Here is a 19,192-nt window from a genome sequence, read left to right on the forward strand (position 1 = left end):
CTTCAGCCATTGTTGTGTTTATAATAGAAGAGGTTATAATATGTCCTCTGAGCAGCTACTTCTTCAGGGCAGCCTGGACGTTACAGTGACTTGGTATTGGAAAGTGATGGCACTGTCTGGCCAGGTCAGAGCTAGCTGGTTAGCATGCTAATGTCAGTAGAAGAAAAGAGGTTATAGAAATAGAAGAAAAACAAGAGGGTTCTTTTCCAATGCTGGAAACAGCTCTTGGCGAGTAAAGGAATGACATTTGATGCTGAACTCGCAATGTTTCTTAAAGTAAACAGCTGTTTATGCTAACCTTGGATAAGTAGCAATAGCAAAACTTACAAATAGCTCCTCTTACTGGCTTTCCCTCTATATCCTTCTTTAGTCAAATGTAAGATATAGCCTATAGACTATTAAAGGAACAGTCTCATGTTTTGGGATATAATACTTGTTTGCTATCAAAGTCAGTCTGATGATCTCTTTGTTTAGCCTAGCTTAGCACAAAGAGCGGAAACAGGGAAAAACTCATATTAAAGGATATCCTCACATTTTCAAGACACTAATTTGCCCATATGTACTATTATTGTTGTGCATGAACGCGTTCAATGAATGGCGTTCTTTGACCACGTTCATATTTTTTGTGAACGCTGAACTGAACAAATCAGTTTACAAATGATGAATGTGAATGTGAGCAGCGTGCACTAAAGCGAAAGAGAACGGCGCTCACGTTTTATGACAGTTTTACGGCACGCCGCATGCCGTTTCCATAGACACGGCCCAGCATGGCTTTTGCTAGCGGTACAGACGCATCTACCACTGCTGAAGCCAGTTTGTTTGACCATTTGAAGCAGTTTTATGAACAAACAAATGAAGATTCGGATGGATTATATTTATGTATGGATTTCAAATGTAATTCATGTCTGTGATTCTTCAGTGGTAAACAATAATTCATTTAGTTTAGGAGTGGCAATGATTTGGGGCTTGTGATGGATGGGTAGAAGGAGGTTCTATTGAAAAATAGCCAATTTATTAAAAAAAAAAAGAACGGGACAAATGAACGTGAACTAGTTAATTTTTGGAACTGTGAACTTACTTTAAAATTTAAAAAAAAGGTATATGAATGTGAACTAGTTAATTTTCATCTCTATAAACTGAACTTTGAACAAGTTCTTTTTAAGTGTGAACTGGCACAACACTGTGTACTATTTATTGGACTTTTGGTTTTGGCTCAGTGTTACACGTTCATGTGACGGTTGTTTCACCTCTTTGCCCCTGTCCAGTTAATCATGTTGTTGGTTACCCCATGTTCCTTATAATTTATTATTTATATGTGCATTTATTGTTGATTGTTGTAGCACTGAAACAAATTATGAGTACTTGTAATACAAACAGTATGTTTTTATTTACCTATAAAAATATAAAGGCAACGGGATACTGCATGACACATGGGTGTCAGGCTGTAGCGGCATGAGGAAGGGATGATGACATCATCACAAAGGCAGAATCAGAAAATAAGGTTTATTGCCAGGTAGATTTTTACTTACAAGATATTTGGCTTGGTGTGTGGTGCAGTATCCAATAAACATATTAACAGGAAATAGCAATAAAAAGGTAAAATACTGCAACAGTCAAAAAGATAAATATACATAGATACACGAATTAAAAAAATAAAACAATGAAAAAAACTATGTACAAAAGTGTTGACAAAACTCTCTCCAGGGTGCTACTGTAATGTGGTTGTTGTTGATTGAGGCCAGACGCAGAAGAAAAGGCAGGGTGCTGGTCCATCACTGGGGAGGACTGGACAGAAATTCTGGTCCTGATACAGACAAACATGTGACAATTAGTTTAGATCATACAAGTTCTTAATAATCAAACATGTTAGGTCTATTTTGTGTGTATATAATAAATAGTAAGGATAGATATGAATATGCTAAAATAAATACAGTATTAAGCAGTGGATCCTGAACCTGCTGGTTCTGGATCAAACTGTCTCTTTGTCTTACTTCTAAAAAAAGTTACTGAGGCATCTAGCTGGACAACAGCCGCAGGAACAGGCTACATTCTACTAAATCACTAAAACATCAACATCATACATTTATGCCACTTGAAGTGTTTGCTGGTACGGTTTGTCATTTGCACTGATGACACTTTTCGCTACAGACCAACATTAGATGTTACTCACCAGTCTAAAAGAAAAGTCTCATCTACTTTACCTGTGTTTTGCTTCTTTGCCGTTGAACGTGGTTTCTTGTCGGAGCGGTTCTTTGGGATGGAGATAAAGATCACTTTCTAGGCACTTCAGACATCTCTGCGTTTCTGTGATGATGTTGGCAGCTTTTTTTTTTTGTTTTTTAGTCGGGAGCTGTAGCATAGCTTTAAGTTTAGGAGGAAGCTCTCCTTCCCCGTGGGGCTGAGGGCAGACTAGATGCTACACTGACTCACACAGCATCTAGTGTGTCTGGGTCGTATTACAACACAGTCCGGGACGCGGCTAGTTGGTTAGCATCCTCATTTCAGTAGATATCTCTGTAATACATTAGGTGGTGGTCTTGGTCATGACATCATCACTGTGGCTCCTTCACATACTAGTGATGGTGTTAGTTCATTTTTTGAACATTTTAAACTAAAATTCTGGCCAGATTTGGCCAGATCTTACACATTGCACCCTTAACACAAAAAATGTGAATGTATGTATGACAGCCAGTATAGTATTTTCCTTAAGAAATAACAGGGTCACAAAACATTTTCCTATCAGTAAGCCAAGTGGAAGTCCCACCTCAGGATAGGGAGCTGCTCTAAGTTTGGTCTTCATCTTAACAGCTTTGGTTCTCAGTTGTTTGTGGTGGTCCTCAGAGGAAGTAAGATTGAGACCAGGCGTAGTGGCTCGACTCTGGTCTTGAGATAACTGCAACTCACTGAACTCGATGTCACTGTGTGCAAACAGACAAACACTGCATATCTTTGTACTGATTTTACTGGAGGTTTTATATGGAGAACTACAGGAGAAGGGTGCTGACTCACGTGAGGACGTAGTTCACACTGACAATACAGTGAGGTCTGGAGGAGCGGCTGTTGTGGACGATGGTGGCACAGCTCTGAACCCACACCCAGCCTCCATGCTTCGATAACATGCGGTAGTACTTTGTGGTGACCTGCCCCTTCACCAGTACTACAGGGAAAACAAAGATCAGAAAAAAGGTCAAATCCAACACAGTAAGGCACTGTGCATTAGCTCCTTGAAAAGGCAAAGATTTCTCACCTGACTGTAAGTTTAACAATATAATGCAGCCACAACATTCATTGTTTTTTATGACTCTGCGCCAGCGACAGCCAGAGCCAGAGGCATGTTGTTTTCAGGTTGTCCATCCTTCCTTCTGTCCGGTTTTGGCCTTGTTAAAGCAATATCTCAGTAATACCTTGAAGGAACTTGAAGGAATTTGGCACAAATGTCCACTTTGACTCAAGGGAGAAGTGATTTTGGTGGTCAGAGGTCAAGGTCACAGTGACCTCACTAAACACGGTTTTGGCCTTGTGAAGGTAATATCTCCATAATGCCTTGAGAGAATTTCTTCAAATTTCATACAAACATTCACTTGGACTCAAGGACGAACTGATTAGATTTTGGTGGTCAAAGATCAAGGTCAGTGTGACCTCACAAAACTTGCCATTACTCAAGATTTCACACAGCAATTATGATAAAAATTTCACACAAATGGTTAATATTTTATATGACTCCGGATATGTAACCTGAAACTAGTCTAAGTGGCGGAGGCATACAACCACGAGGTAATTCTAGTTAAGTATAAAATACAAACAATCCCATCATAAGACTAGTTAAAGATTTCAATGACTCACATAAATGGTGAGCATAGCGTAGATGAAAAACATCACAGGCATGGACATGGTGGTAGAGAGTCTTCTCTATCAGGTCCTGAGGCTCATAGCCCGTCAACTCTGCCACCCTGGTTCCAGCACACAGGAGAGAGGGCACAGGCATCAATGTACATCATAATGTTCAGATAACAATCCAGCAGTCCACATATTTATAAACAGCTAACTATTTCATGTGGTGTACATATTTTATATTCATCACATGTTTTTGTAAGCATGTGTTATAGGAAAAGCCTATTTGTAATTACAAATGGTTTTTAAGGAGCTTTTTTAAGGAACTTCTTCAAATTTGGCACAAATGTCCACTTGGACTCAAGGATGAACTGATTAGGTTTTGTTACATACAACCATGAGGCAGTAATTCTAGTTTCTATTGATTATTTGTGATATTTTTTATGATTTATGTTCCATACAGGGATCGTCCAGATATCATGACATCATGGCTTCCATCTATGTATCCACCCACTTAGTCAAGAGCCTCTCCTACCTCGTGTCCAAGAAGATGAGTTTAAAGTCCAGGCTGGCCCGAAACATGAACATGTTGCTGTGGAGTTTTATCTCAGTGATACCACTTGGGGGTAGGGAGTGACCAACTGCCACCAGACCCACAGTCTGATAACAGGATTCATACAGCGCCATGTCAATCATGTACTGATGAACTTTCAGGTAGCCGCTGCAGTGAATGACCTGGGAAACAACAGCAGGACACCAGTGTTATGACACATTTACACATTCAAAGTAAATGCGAGAGAGAAAGTTTGGGGTTTAGGATTGGCCCAGGCCTTGCCAGCAAATGAGGATATTTTAAATATACCTGTGTTTTTTACCTGTTCTCAATGTGATTTGTTTTCTGGGGGTGTCACTAGTACATCACGGCCAATTAAAAATCTGGAATATCAGTGAGGGAAGGGTTGACCTTACATTGTTGTATGTGAGAATATCTGTGTGTGTGTGTGTGCTGTGCACTTGTTGTTGTGGAGTGCCTCGAAGAGTCAGGGGATAGAAATATTGTTTTTTTGAAATAAAAAATGTATGAATATATTGTCAAAGCAAATATCCATGGCAAGGCATTTAAAAGAACCACAGTTGGAGGAGGAAGATTTGCAAGAAAACTAGTGAGGATTTGGCTATCTTGAATGAATCTGAAACAACAGAAGAGGGATTTGACCCAGTTTGAGTTGTATAGCATCAAAAATAAAATCAGGAAATGCCACTTGTCCATCCATCATAGATTTACTTGATAGTTGCCCCCAAGATATTTTTACCAAATATAAATTCACTCCTAAAGGTCACTGCCACTCTTCCAAGGACATCTTGCAGGGTGAAGTCACTTTTGTACAACCAACAGGATTAAAACACATCTGCAGTCATCAGTGATAGACACTTACTGTCACTGTAACATGACCTGGCAGATTCATTAGATTACAATGAAATCGCCATATTCAGCTCCAGGCCATGCCCCCTGCACCTTGTGATGTAAGATGGCAACATTTTGAATTTTTCTTTACCTGGTTGGTTTTCCTGTGGTTGTTGTTTAGTCTGTACATCTCAGCTGTCATTTTTTAGTCTGAGGGGCTTGTCACACTTACCAAGTGCTTGTTGGAGCCTATGTTCATGCTCTGGTAGTAATGATGATTAAAAAAAGAAATAGCTAAATTTCATAGTTATTTCTTGGTGTCATCTTAATCCCACCCAAATGGCATATTCTGCCTGTACCACTGGTTTGCAACATAGGCAGGATCCTGGTATTTTCAAAACCAAGCAGCTCTCTTTTAAACCTACATATGGCACAGCAGAACAGCAAACTGGGAATTAGACTATGGCTGTTCAGCAGTTATTGTACATAAACAGAAACAAATCATGTGTGATTGTAATGATTATAAGGGTCTAAATTCATTGAAGTGATAGAAGTAATTCTACTCATTAAAGTGATCTGACACTGACTCTAGTTTTATGGAGGGTTAACCTAACATTTCTCAATTTCCGGCCAACAGTTAGTCAATGAGCTGCCAGCCTGACACCTCCAGCTGCTACTATAAAGACACTTTCTGAGATTAATGAAGTTAGCCTTAATGTTTAACACCGTGGTTGTTTGAGAATGACCGATAAGCAATGAGTTGTTTAAGCGGCACTTCATGACAACCCTTAAGTTACTATAGATGACGTCATCATGTGTGTGTTGGAGTGAATGATCATCCAGTGGTTGCACATACCTTATATCCTCCACATGTCAGTCCTGCATTTCGTTTAGCAAGAACACACTTCATCCTCAAGAAGAAGGAGCGCTCTATTTCATAATCTATAACACAAACACACATTACAGAAGCATTACTCACATGTTATAGAGCCATTACTCACATAATTTTATATATTGTGTTTTTGCAATACAATATCCCAGTGTTGTGGTCACCAGTAACACTTCTTACTAAATGTATTTAAGATCTGGCATGACACTTATGTTCAAAGCGATGTATAATCTGAGCTACAAGTGCACATTTAAGGCTGTAAAAAGCTGCTTCACTGTTTAATGACAACGTGAAGCAGCTTTTGTATGTAATGTATTGCTCCTCCTGAGGTTGAACAAACAGCCAGATACTCCTCTGCAGGCAAAAGGCTCACTAAGATCATTTCAAGGTATGTCCATCATACATAAAACTAAAGGGTAGCCTTTAGTTTTATGTATGATGGCATCTAAAATCGAAAAATAAAGTTCAATACAGGGATACACCAGCAAGAGTAGATGAAGAGCAGTCAAACTCAAAGCAGTGTATGTTCCATGATGCGACTCGCCTCTTTTGTTTAGACCCTACCTGCCTCTTTCACACCCATGTCTTTCAAACTCCATACCACCAGTTTGTAACACAGCCTTCTAACTGTGAATGGAGGAATCTGTATTTCAATTTTCTCAACAACCGCTCATCTGATCCAATTCAAACTTTGTGTATTGCTGAAAACCCAAGGATACAGAAGCCCTGAGAAGCAACTGAATTTTTTTTTTTTGTCAGGATTTTTCAGGTGTTTGTTTTCACAAGAGGCTGAAGTGCACCATTACCCCAGTCTGAACAGGACTAAAAGCATTCACATGTGGGAATTCTCCCAGTGCTCTCGATGTCCAGTCTGACTATGATTCACAATAATCACAGTCAGCAGGGGAAGGTGCATGGAAACAGCTGTTTGCTTCTCTCTCTCTGTCTCTGTCTCAGCCAATAAATATAAGAGGATTCAAACCCAGGTCTCCTGGGTGAAAGTCCGATGTTTAACCCACACATCCACTACACCCTGCTCATTATCATATGTCACCTGCCTTCCAGCCTCTCTAGCAGAAAGACTTTGCCAAAAGAAAAATACGTTTCTAGCCAAAACAAAGACATGACAATAATGTTACATAAGTTGCTGACACACAATATATATGTACCTTGTCTTTACAGTACATGTAGAAATTAAATCACCTGGAAAAAACACATGAAGTGTTTTAGTCCTGTTTAGACTGGGGTTGTGGTGCACTTTCAGCCTCTTGTGGGCAAACTGAGTATTACAAAGACAAACACTTTTTTTCACTTCCGTACACAGCATTCCGTGTGAAGTTGTTTGGATTATGTCTCAAGAAAGCTGCAGGCTGGATTAATGCAGGTCAACAAGTCCCTTGCAACAGGCCACTGCACCAGTTCTGTTAAAAATGTGTTGTCTCCAAGACCGAGCTAAACCTAATCTAACCCCTTAGCCTAATCCCGATGACATCATCATGACAACATCATCTCAGACTTGACAATCTAAAAACAAAGGTCCATCAGCTCAAATAAATCCGCAAAATTCATATTCATCACAGTAAGAAGAATGACTCATAACATTAATGTTTCCTCATTCAGACTTCTTACTCAGCAGTTAGCTGGGAATTATCTGTACTGTAATAGCTTCCTATGTAATTTCAGTATAATGAATATTTCCACAGTACAACAGCAGAATTTTGTCACTGCAACTCATGTAGGAAAGGTTAATGTGCATCAAAATATTTCTTTGTCAGAAAACCCTTAACTCAAGCTGAACTTTTGAACTGAACTGCATTTCCAGGGCTTTTTACCACATCTTTCAGTCTTCGGAGAGCAGCAGAGTAGTGTGTATGACATGACTGATGGAATTACTGCAGTGTACGTTATACTGGCCTTGTTAAAACAACGGGTACATGGGGAATTAGCTAATAAAGGCCTGTCTCTAACATAAGCCTGTTTCAAATTTTTCTCTTTGCTGTTGAGATAAATGAAGACCCCAGCCACTACATGAGAATAAATTGAGACTGACACTGAGACTATTCTCTAAGTACCTGGAGAGAAGTGATGGTTTGGGGGCTGGCAAACACCCAGCACCGCTGTCATCTCATCATGGTCTGATGGGTGGATGTACTCAAATATACTATTTCCTGTTAGCTCCACCTGCAGCACACACATTTCCAGCAGGTGATCAGCTACATCACAACTGATCAACCAAAATGCAAAACAAAACTTTGAAACTAACTGAATCCATGCATGACTGTTACGTCCCATACAGAAATGTAATATATGACATGTCCCTATATCAAGAGTGATGTTGCCATATATGTTCCCTATCAGGGCATATATCACATATCACATATATACATCCTCTGGATACATGAGGATATATTAAGATTTATAACATAATTACCCATACCCAAATGTGTATATGTACATATATTAAAAATGTCTAGGGTTAATGTTTATATGGTATAATATGTTGCAACCATATATTTTTATGATATATCTTCAATTTATAAATGCAAGTTTATTAAAACAACATGCATATAAAAACTTTACATGCTTATGTTTTTATTATTAATTTCTCATTAATTTTAAACATGTCTCTTCCCATTCTGGGAAAGTTGTCTCAGACTTTTGGACCCTACTGTATATAATATCAACATATATTGACAGGCATTGAGATGGATATATATTTACATATGCCTACAATATAAGCATACATACATAAACATACATATTTGTATCAGCTAGACATATATGTCAATATATGAAATTGTTCCAATTTGTAATAGGTTTCATATATAATTTCACATATAATAATAGTTTTTATATATGTAGATATATTACATTTGTCTACTTGCTCTTATTGTACTTTCTTATTGTATAACTACGTGTCTTTGCAATTTACTAATGGTTCATCTGACAGTTGACTTGTGTTTTTATCTCCAGATCAATCTTTTCAGTAGAATAGACTTACTGTATCATGGTCGCAGCTTGTTGAGGGGACGGAGGGTCTTACCTGGGACAAGCCAAGGTGGACTGATGCTGTTTCTGAGATGTACATGATTTTACCATCAGAGGCAACCACAAACACGAAGCCGTCCAGAGTCTGAGTGATGTAACAAAGAAGTTACTAATGTTAATGATTATGTTCCAATACATTTGTCCATATAATGTAAGAATGGATAGTATCATTATTGTGAGAGGTTCCAGTTCTGCCTCCTGCAGTTTTGTTTTTATGCAGCTGCACCAAATTATAATTTTTTTAGTTTAGTCAACAGTTTTTATTATTTACTATATACTACTCTTTATTTTTAGTTTTCATTAAGAAAACATCTGTTGGATGTTAACTGTACATGTCTTTATTTCTAATTCTAAAAATGGGTGAAAATGTGATGTAAATGAATAATACAAAAATTCTGTAATGCTCTGTAAATTAATTATTTTGATGGACAGATGGTGAATGACTCAGTTACTCATTTGTATCTAATCTAATATTATAGTGATTCATTTAGAAAATTTTAAATTTAGTCTTTTTTCAGTGAAAACATCTTGACCAGACTTATCAAATTATATTACAAATATTCTGCACTGACAAATATTGCCCATGAACATTTTGTAGATATTACATATATTCTCATGTGTTTGATATATAATCCAACAGAATCATGTAATCTCAAAATATATTTTGCATATGAATATAATTTGTAAGAGATAAGGGAAAATCATACTAATACTGGTTAAATCCGAAGCCCACCATAACCACCAAGAAGGTTAGCTCTACCGGTCAAATCAAAGCCTGGTGCTTTATTGTTAAAATCAGAAAAACGTTGATTTTTGATAACCCTTTAATTTACAGGCCATTAATTATGATTATAATAATATATAATTGTTAATAATAATAATTGTTAAATTATTAAATTATAATTAAAAATATCATTTGTGACAGACATTGGACCATTTTGTAAACATGCACATATTTTTATTTATACGTTCAGTTAAATTATATTCTGTTTATTACATTTACACTTTACAGGCAGTGGTAAAGTAATTATGGGTTAAGTACAGTGACATTTCCAGCAGTCGCCATAAACTACTGTTGTAGTGACTACTACTCCTCTTGGCTTATTGAAAGGTAGGACTGTGGAAATTACAAATACATTAGGTTTATAATACTGGAAGTACTTGGCTATGTGGAGGAAACTGGCTGCTGCGTTTATTTTGGGCGGCAACCATGTTAACGGTTGACGGTTAAAATATGAGACTTGGTATCACCTGCTAACAGCCTGTCTTCACAGTGCAATAAAGAATATTAATGCTATCGATATTAATGGTAGCTGATACAGAAACAACCCCCCTGTCTTACCCTGTATGTGGGCTATACTACTTACTATAACAATTCCCATATAATTACAGACCAACCCTCTTTATTCTGCTTCAATTTTACTCAATAATTACCCAATATATTACAGTAATTCTCAGTAATTATACTACTACAACTTGCCATTATTCTGACTTTACTTGACTGTTATTTCTTGGCAATTTCTTCACATAACCACAAAATTAATACATAATTAACAGCCAACTTGACAGTTACTTCTTGGTAATTTCTTCAAATTACTACAGAATTACCATGTAATTACTATATAATTATAGGCTTGTGAGTGTAAGTGTTAACAATTTTTCTACTGGCATATTTTTCTAGATGCAGTACATATCTTTCATCATTGTAGGCCTGATTATTATTTGTTTGATCCAGTTCTTAAACTGGAATAAAATGTAATCTAAACCAGCCCCTGTATAACAGCACAAGCAACGAATTGTGCACAAGAATTCTTATGGTTTTAAAGAACAGTTCAAAATTGAGGGTACAAATGAGTAATTTATAAAGCAAAATTGCAATATTATTTAATGTGCGCAAATAATCAAAAGTTAGGCCCAGGATTTGCCTGGGCTATATACAGACCATTTATGTACAGAGGACGTCTCTTTGATTGAACCAGACCATAGACTTGCTTACAGCAGCTGCACAGTTTTACATCCTCTCACGGTTTGAGCAAGAAGCTGGCCTCTTGTGCTTGACATTTATCACGACAATGTTTGCACTGTACTTGCATTTATTTTAAAGTGTCAGTACAGAATAGTAATAAAGTAACAGAACAGGGCTGGACCAAAAATATCATATCGTGTCAGTTCAAGCATTTGACTTTTGTAATTTCACTTCTTTTAAAGTGTTTTAATGACTGTGATTGATATTGTTTAGTGATCAATTCAGTTATCTATCTATAAATTAACAACAATATGTTTTACATAACATAAATAAATGAACAAAGATGAAAAAGATGTTTTCCTCGCAAATTACTTAAATTTTTATTCTATCTAATTGTCACAAACGCCATAATCGGAATCAAATGTAGGCTATTATAATTTCTTTCTGTGTGATCACACATCCGCTGGTTGAAAACAGAGAATGACAGTGGAAAGCTGAGCAAAACTGAAAAGACTAGGCCTGTAGAAGACAAGCGCACTGAGCCATTCCCGACCTGTCATTCAGAGAATGACAGGTCGGTCGATCACTCAAAGACACCCTCACACCAGGCTGGTTTCATTTTCCTATTCAGCGCCCACGTTGCTTAAATAGCAAATACACCCATCTAAGCACCCATGGGTGTGTTGGTCATAAGATGAGGAGTGATAAGTGAGCGCATTGATATGTTGAGACAGGAAATACCTGAAGTCAATGGCGCAGTATTTCACTGTTGTAATTATCAAGATATACAGGTGCACAACGCACTGAACTAGGCCTACATAATGGACTGAACTACACACACAATCGCACACACACACACACTCACACACGCACACACACACACACACACACACAAAAAAGCAAACAGTATTTTTGCATTTTTCATCCAACATGAACATTCAGTAGACCAGTGTTGCAGTTCCCCTTTTCCCTTGATTTCACATTTAAAAGTAGTTCCACCTTCACCAGATACAACAGTAAAATGCTGTTAATCCAGTGATGCATCAGTATCAACAATCTGATAATAAAAGGCTGGTGATGTTTGGTAGCTATAGCAGATTTTCCTTTTAAATAAGTGTGGCTGCTGTCTGGTTAGTTTACTACCTATTACTGATGCCCAGGTGGTGAAAAAGCTCCTGATTAAATCAGTCATATTGGAGACATAGCCTCTAGGAGGGCACATTGGAATTATCTAATGACTTCACCCCAAACATTGTGAACATTACAATTCAGTCCTCCCAAAACATTGGTAGGGACACGTCCCTATACCATCCATACACACACACGCACGCGCACACACACACACACACACACACACACACACACACACACACAGGGCTGAACACAGTTTGTTTTTTCCTGTACCTGTAAAAGGTGGGAACCCAGTTCTTTAGCCATGCTGTCCAGAGGACTGAACCTTGTTGACTGACCCCATCCATCACCCAGACCTACAGAGACAGACACAGTAACTGTCAGAGACACAAACTGGAACAAAAGAAGACAAAGGCACAGGCTTTCACACCTGTGGAGAGAGCAGCTGTGCGAGCACTGCCATGGGGTGACCAGGTTTCAACTAAATTAAACTGTGACCCCAAATATCGATATATTGTGGTGCTGATGGCAACAGTTCACTTCAGTTCAGATCTTTTTAGTACTACAAGAGGAAACTCTTATGCAGCGTAAAACCATGCAACGTAAACACAATAAAGACATAAGACAGTGAAGACATTAAAGAGCTGCTACTCTGTACTTCACTCTCTGACATGACACTAAAAAAAAGTATATCTATATATATATATATATATAGATAGATAGATATACTGTATATATCTATCTATATATCTATATATAGATAGATATATATATCAGAACATGTCAGAGACTGGAAATGTAATATTGTAATCATTTTGATGTATTATTATATTTCTCTTACATTTTTACGATATAAATCAGCAAACAATCATCAGTCAATTCCGCAGCTGTCACATACATACAATCAAAAGACCAAAAACAAAACAAAAACATTTACATTTGTCCAATTCTATGCAAGAAAAAGCTGCCATTTCTTATTTTTATGAGATATTTTGTTGTGGCTGAAGAGCGGTCGGCTTCAGATGTTGGAGGTGAGCAGCATTCATGAAATGGTGGTACAGTCTTTTTCCATTTCCACTAAGCAGTGTAGAGGTAACCACAGCTGCAGCTTGGTTAGTGGTCTTCTTAAAGTCCTCGAGACCACCTCAAATCTAATTTAATGGTATTTATATTACACTGATACACCTGAATAGGCCTGCAGATATGTGACAACTTAACAACAGACCAAATAAAACTTCCTCTCTGGTTTTCCTTAATATTTGTATAGTGTATGGTTTAAAAACTGCTGCTTGTCCGCAAATTCTGTGATGAAGTTTCTGTGTGGACTGAGCCTAATGTATTGATCTTCTGATGCAGTTGGTTTGTCTGGATACAACTGACCAGTTTCTGCATTGCCCCCTTAGAAACCTGTAGACCAGCCATGATCTGACACTGAGAGAGCTCCTCTGTGCTTAGAATAACTATTTGACTTCTGACACCTTTACTTTGTTCAGATGCCATTTTCCCACTATTACAATGATCTGCTGGAAACCTGAGGCACAGCATTGTTTATAGAAGGTAAAAACTGGCTGTAGGTTGAGTTACATTTCCATATGAACAATCACTCTCTGAGGTGAAGACTGTTTTCAAGTGGTATTTCTGCAAACATTCCTTAATTTTCACATCTCCCAAAAGTCACTGCTGCGAAGGTGAAGGTGTGTATTTTCTTATGAAAAATTATTATTTAAAGCCAAATGTTGTATAATGTAGTTGCTGAAATGTCATTGATCTACTGTGTATCTGTATCCACATTCTGAGCAGTGTAATCTGATATGACCGTCTTTATGTTTACTTCTTACACAGCAGATGCAGACTTGGAGAAGACCATAAGACACACTCAAAACCCAGAAGAGCTAGGAGGAATTTTAACGTGTTTGACAAAGTGTGGTTTGCTTTGGGACACAGAACTGAGACACGCTTCATAAAAGCTGCTGAGAGACTGAACGTCAGCTCAGTTTCTACATTTCCATCGTACCAAATCCATGTTGTGCTTTTGGTAGAAATAAATATTTGTATAAAGGTGTGTGTGGGAACAGCTAGGAACAAGGAAAACATTGGAGGGAACAGAAGATCTGACATCGATCAGGAAGGACAGGAGGAAATGTTTTTGCCTGACACTGTTAATCTAAATTTTTCTACATAATCCACGGTTATATTCAGAGCCCCTGTATCTGCCGTGCTGCTCCACTTAAACAGCCACTCAAAAGCCCGAGCTAAGAGGGGCCCCCATTAAAAAGTGATTATTTTTTAGAATTCAGCGTCAACAATGTTTTCAGAATCTGTGCAACTCCATCACCAGCTGCTGCTGTTGCATGTGTGTCTCTCCCACAAAAATAATTCCAAAATACACTGGTAACAGTTAAAGTGATCTAAGATAAATATTTGGTTGAGTGTACTGTCTAACCGGTAACATATCAAATATTGTCAGATTATTCCAGACAATAAGAAGGTCAGATTATAAAATCAATTCTGCTTTTCACATCAGTATAATTTCATCCCAAAGCTACTGGAAAATACGAAATGAAGCAAACTAAACAACTAAAGGACCAAATAAATGCTGCCATAAAACCATCAAAGTCTACCATGCATTCATTTAAAACCTGTGTGAGTGAAATAAACATGTCATAAATTCAACAGAGGTGAAAGTACATAATTACTAGCAAAGAAACTATAATAATGCTTTAATAAAACTACTCTATCATAAATTGTAGCTTATTCACATTCAAATATCACACATCAATCCATATTTCTAAGATTGATTTGTTGTTTTATTAGACCTGTCTTTTTGTTTGTTTTCTTTGTGTGTGTGTGTGTGTGTGTGTGTGTGTGTGTGTGTGTGTGTGTGTGTGTGTGTGTGTGCGTGTGTCCGCTATATGTCAGACCTATCATCTACTTCTCAGGCTTTGTCTACACATTAAATATCCATGCTTGTAGTTTCGGCAGTGAGACGCCTTCAGCCGTAGCCGGCTCTGTTGTTCCCGGCGGCCTGAGGAAAACCCGGTCCAGGGGTGCAGAGTGAGACGGTGTTCAGGTCCGCCGGTGAAAACCTTTATTATCCACCTCAGGTGTTGGTATTAATGGAGTATTATTTGTGTTGCCGTCAGCAGGTGTGAGGAAGGTAAATGTGACTGACACAACAACACGTTGGCTCACGCGCTCCCTCTGAGCTCCACGCACCTCCACAGAATGCATCCCATCAATCAATGCCTGTTGGTCTACATGATTAATGCTATATTCATATATGACCGTGAAGACCGGAACCGGGAGCAAGCCTCCGTTTCGGCCAGTATGTCTCTCTGGTGTTTGACCGCGTCACAGGTAAATAATGTAAATACTTTACCACAGAACAGACCCGGGGATCTGTGGATTCTTCAGGCACGTTGTTGGATCAGATGTTGACTGGATGAACGAGTGAATAATGTGCACAGCGCTGACACTGCTGTCGCATCTCGGACAAAGAGCTTGTAGCCTACTTCAGCGGACTAATGGGTGGCCCGACCATGAAGGGCCGTGTGTTCAGTCTGACTCTATGAGTGATGACAGAGAGGAAAGGCTCTGTTTTCCTGCCCTCTAACCTGCCCCACTGCAGCCGCGTGCAGCCTAATGAAATAATTCACCTTGATGAATGAGTGAGGCGCCTGAAGCAGACACCAGATTTGAATCAGACTGAGAAAACAACTTCAAACTTCCAGAACACCTGATTGACGAAATTACTTAGACAGCCATAAGTTATTTCTGTGAAGAGGGCAAGGTCCGGACAGTCGCTTTCACTTTTACCACTGAGCTAATAAGAGTTAGAGGAGCTAATTATAAAATAGGCTAAATACATTATTATTGTTATTAGTAGTAGTAGTAATTATTATTCATTTTATTCTTATTATTATAATAATTATTGTCGTAGTTATTATTATTTATTCTTATTCTTCTTCTTCTTATTATCATTATTATTATTATTATTATCCTATTATTCATAATGTGGTACAGCGGCTCCAAACAAAATGTCATCATAGATGTTTTATGGGGAAGGTGACTTTTTTTCAACTTAAAGTTTAAAATGTAAAAACTGTTTATTAAATCAGTCTGAAGCGGTAGAAATCTGCAGACAGACCACTTTTTAATACGGCACAAAACGGGTTTATAAGTTCGAACTTATGACGTTACAGTCAGTTAATAAATCATTTGCTTTAAAAGCTATTAACAAGAACAACTGTCCAGGTTATGAAAATCCCTCTGGATGGTGTCTATGCTTTAGTAGTGAGTTAGGCCTATTTCCGTTGGTAAATAATTCATATGTTCACATGGACGTCCTGTTTTTAACGAGCAATAGCCTATAAAATATTAGAAAATAATTTATTAATCATTAATAAATTCTTAAGCTATTACTTCTAAACGCTTTACAGTAGTGCTTAATTTGAAGGTTTATAAATGCCTTTCTCCACATTTTGACTTGTGTGTTGTGTGTGTGTATTATCTGGATGTTTAGGCCACAGAGCTGTTCCTCTACGGGACAGCTGTATTCTCTCTCTGAAAATATTAGTGTACTAGGCTCTGTAAATACACAAACTATATCAAATTAAAAAACTGAATGCAAAAAATAATTACTTTGAATTTCTGATAATTATCTAATTAAGGAAAATGGCAATGTTCCGTGATTTTGTGGGTAAAATGTTCTTAAAGAAAATAGTTATGGATTTACTATGACTATGATTATTATTATTATAAAAACGTGTGGAGTGTGTTACTGATATTTGTGTTTTTGAGTGTATTGCATTGGCTAAAGACAAATATATCGGTTAGGGTTAGGCTTAGTATGTAGGCCTATGTATGTTCGTCACTTGTTTGTTGTCTCATCTTCACTCCTCAGAATCTACATACATTGGGTTTTATATAATATTTCAGTATCTGTTAATATCTCTGCGTGTCTACCGCTGTTCCTACCGTCGGGGAAGACTGCCCTCATCTTGAGGTAACTGCTGGTCAGCCGGATGATGGAGGCCTTGTCCAGCTGGGAGGTGATGGCCGCCGGCAGAGGCAGGAGCTTGGCCAGCTCATAAAACTCTCCGTTCTCCTTCTCTCTCCGCGTTTTCGCCGCGTTCTTGCATTTTTCCTTCATGGCGGGAAGTTTCACACAAATGGTTTTTACATAAAAGTGCCCACTGGACTTTTCCCATAGACTCACGTGACAAATATATTTCTGTTATTGGGAGATGAAAAATCGCATCCTAAGCATCCTAATGTTCAGACTCCTGTGAAAACCTGAATTGACAAGCAGGATTTTGTGAATCCAATAGACCACACCAGACTACATGTGTGTCATGAAGGATATCCCATCACGTTCGCACCATCCTGTTAAAACTTTGTTCAACTCCAAAGCTCCACCTGTTCAACAGTAGTTAGAGAACCTCCGGGGCTGAACGCCACGTCCGCTTTACGGTGTTTTCGCGGTCCTGTCAGTTTTCCGCCCAACCATCCATCCAGATCTCCAGAGCTGCACACATTCAGACCTCCAGATTTCCTGCTGCGCTGCTCTGTGGGAATAGACAGTCTCGTGCTGCGAGAAGGGGAAAAAATAGAACAATGACGAAAGTTATCAGACGTGTGTTGTTGCTGGTGTGGAGGATGGGCTGATGTAGGAGAACCGCCAACTGATCTAGTCTGAAAACCCCTAAGACCAGATCTGTACTGTCCACTGCCTGGCGCTCGCTCTTTCTCTCTCTCTCTGGCGCTCGCTCTTTCTCTCTCTCTTCCTCTCTCTCTCTCTCTCTCTCTCTCTCTCTCTCTTTCTCTCTCTGTGTGTGTGTGTGTGTGTGTGTGTGTGTGTGTGTCTTGACAAAAGAAATTAATCAAGTACAAAAAGTATTTCATATTTTGAACTTGCATATGAGTCAGCTGCCCTGCTTCATTCTGTCTTTATTAAATAAATGACCATGAGACATGATTCACAGTTATTCTCTTCAAGAAACTGAAATACAAAAATCAAATCACAACTCAAGAAATAAATGAAACATTCATCATTCATCTTTACTGAGCTGCAACATGCATTTTGGAGTATATTTGGAGCTGATGGAATGTGTAAAGGAGAGACATAATAAAAGGTCTTCAGCTGGAGTCTTGTTATGGTTATATAGTCATGTATAGGGCCAATCACCCACAGGGATACATACTGGGGGTTGAGTGCGTTGTCACCCGGGCAGCAGGTAGAGGTAGGGAACCAAGTACTTTAAACTGGTTGTACTGATGTGGATCATCTTTGGTGGAGAACGAACCAGAGCAGTGCAGGAGGTGGAGCGATAGCTGGGCTCAACTCCACAACTGAATGTGAAGCTAGTGTCCTGGAGAGGGGCTGGACTTATATAACCAGAGTGAGAGCTGTGGCCATGTTCAGAAAGCACATTTTGGTTGGGTTATGGGCTCTGAAACGATGCATTCTTCTTACAATATGAATTAATGATGACAGAGGAGGATCCCAGTCAATGACAAGAAATCACTTTATTTACAGAAGACAAACTTCAGCCGCCTGGACTTCATCAGCGTCACAATCATACAGTGTAGCTGCCTTTTAAATAGCAAAAACACAGGTTATTCCCCTAAAGGTAAAGAGCATTGGCTATCAAATACATATCAATCAATGCGCATCCAGCACTGGAACATGAATGAAGGTGGAAACTAGTTCAACACAGGAAAATGTGGGATTCCATCAATGCGTGCACCATCCACTTTTTTAAATATCAAATGTCAACAAGCATTTCAATACTTACTAGATACAAGTTAAACAACTAGTATTCTGCATGTTCACATTACAAAAGGAGGGCAGGACTTGTGTAATACAGCATATTGTATAACACAGCCCAGACTAATTTTAAGGGGACCTATTATGCCTTTC

General features: G+C 38.4%; 1 protein-coding gene across 1 annotated transcript; it reads right to left on the minus strand.

Annotated features, from left to right (window-relative positions):
* Window positions 1–3,005: 3,005 nt before the first annotated feature.
* Window positions 3,006–17,422, minus strand: sim2 (single-minded family bHLH transcription factor 2). Its single transcript, XM_022762741.1, is given in 8 exon segments — window positions 3,006–3,157; window positions 3,844–3,950; window positions 4,367–4,566; window positions 6,093–6,178; window positions 8,198–8,306; window positions 9,169–9,282; window positions 12,544–12,626; window positions 17,248–17,422. Coding segments are annotated over 8 exon segments (1,026 nt in total).
* Window positions 17,423–19,192: the final 1,770 nt, after the last annotated feature.

The sequence above is a fragment of the Seriola dumerili genome, unplaced genomic scaffold (genome assembly GCF_002260705.1).
Source record: "Seriola dumerili isolate Sdu_G_001 unplaced genomic scaffold, Sdu_1.0 BDQW01000449.1, whole genome shotgun sequence".
In the NCBI taxonomy this organism is placed as follows: domain Eukaryota; kingdom Metazoa; phylum Chordata; class Actinopteri; order Carangiformes; family Carangidae; genus Seriola; species Seriola dumerili.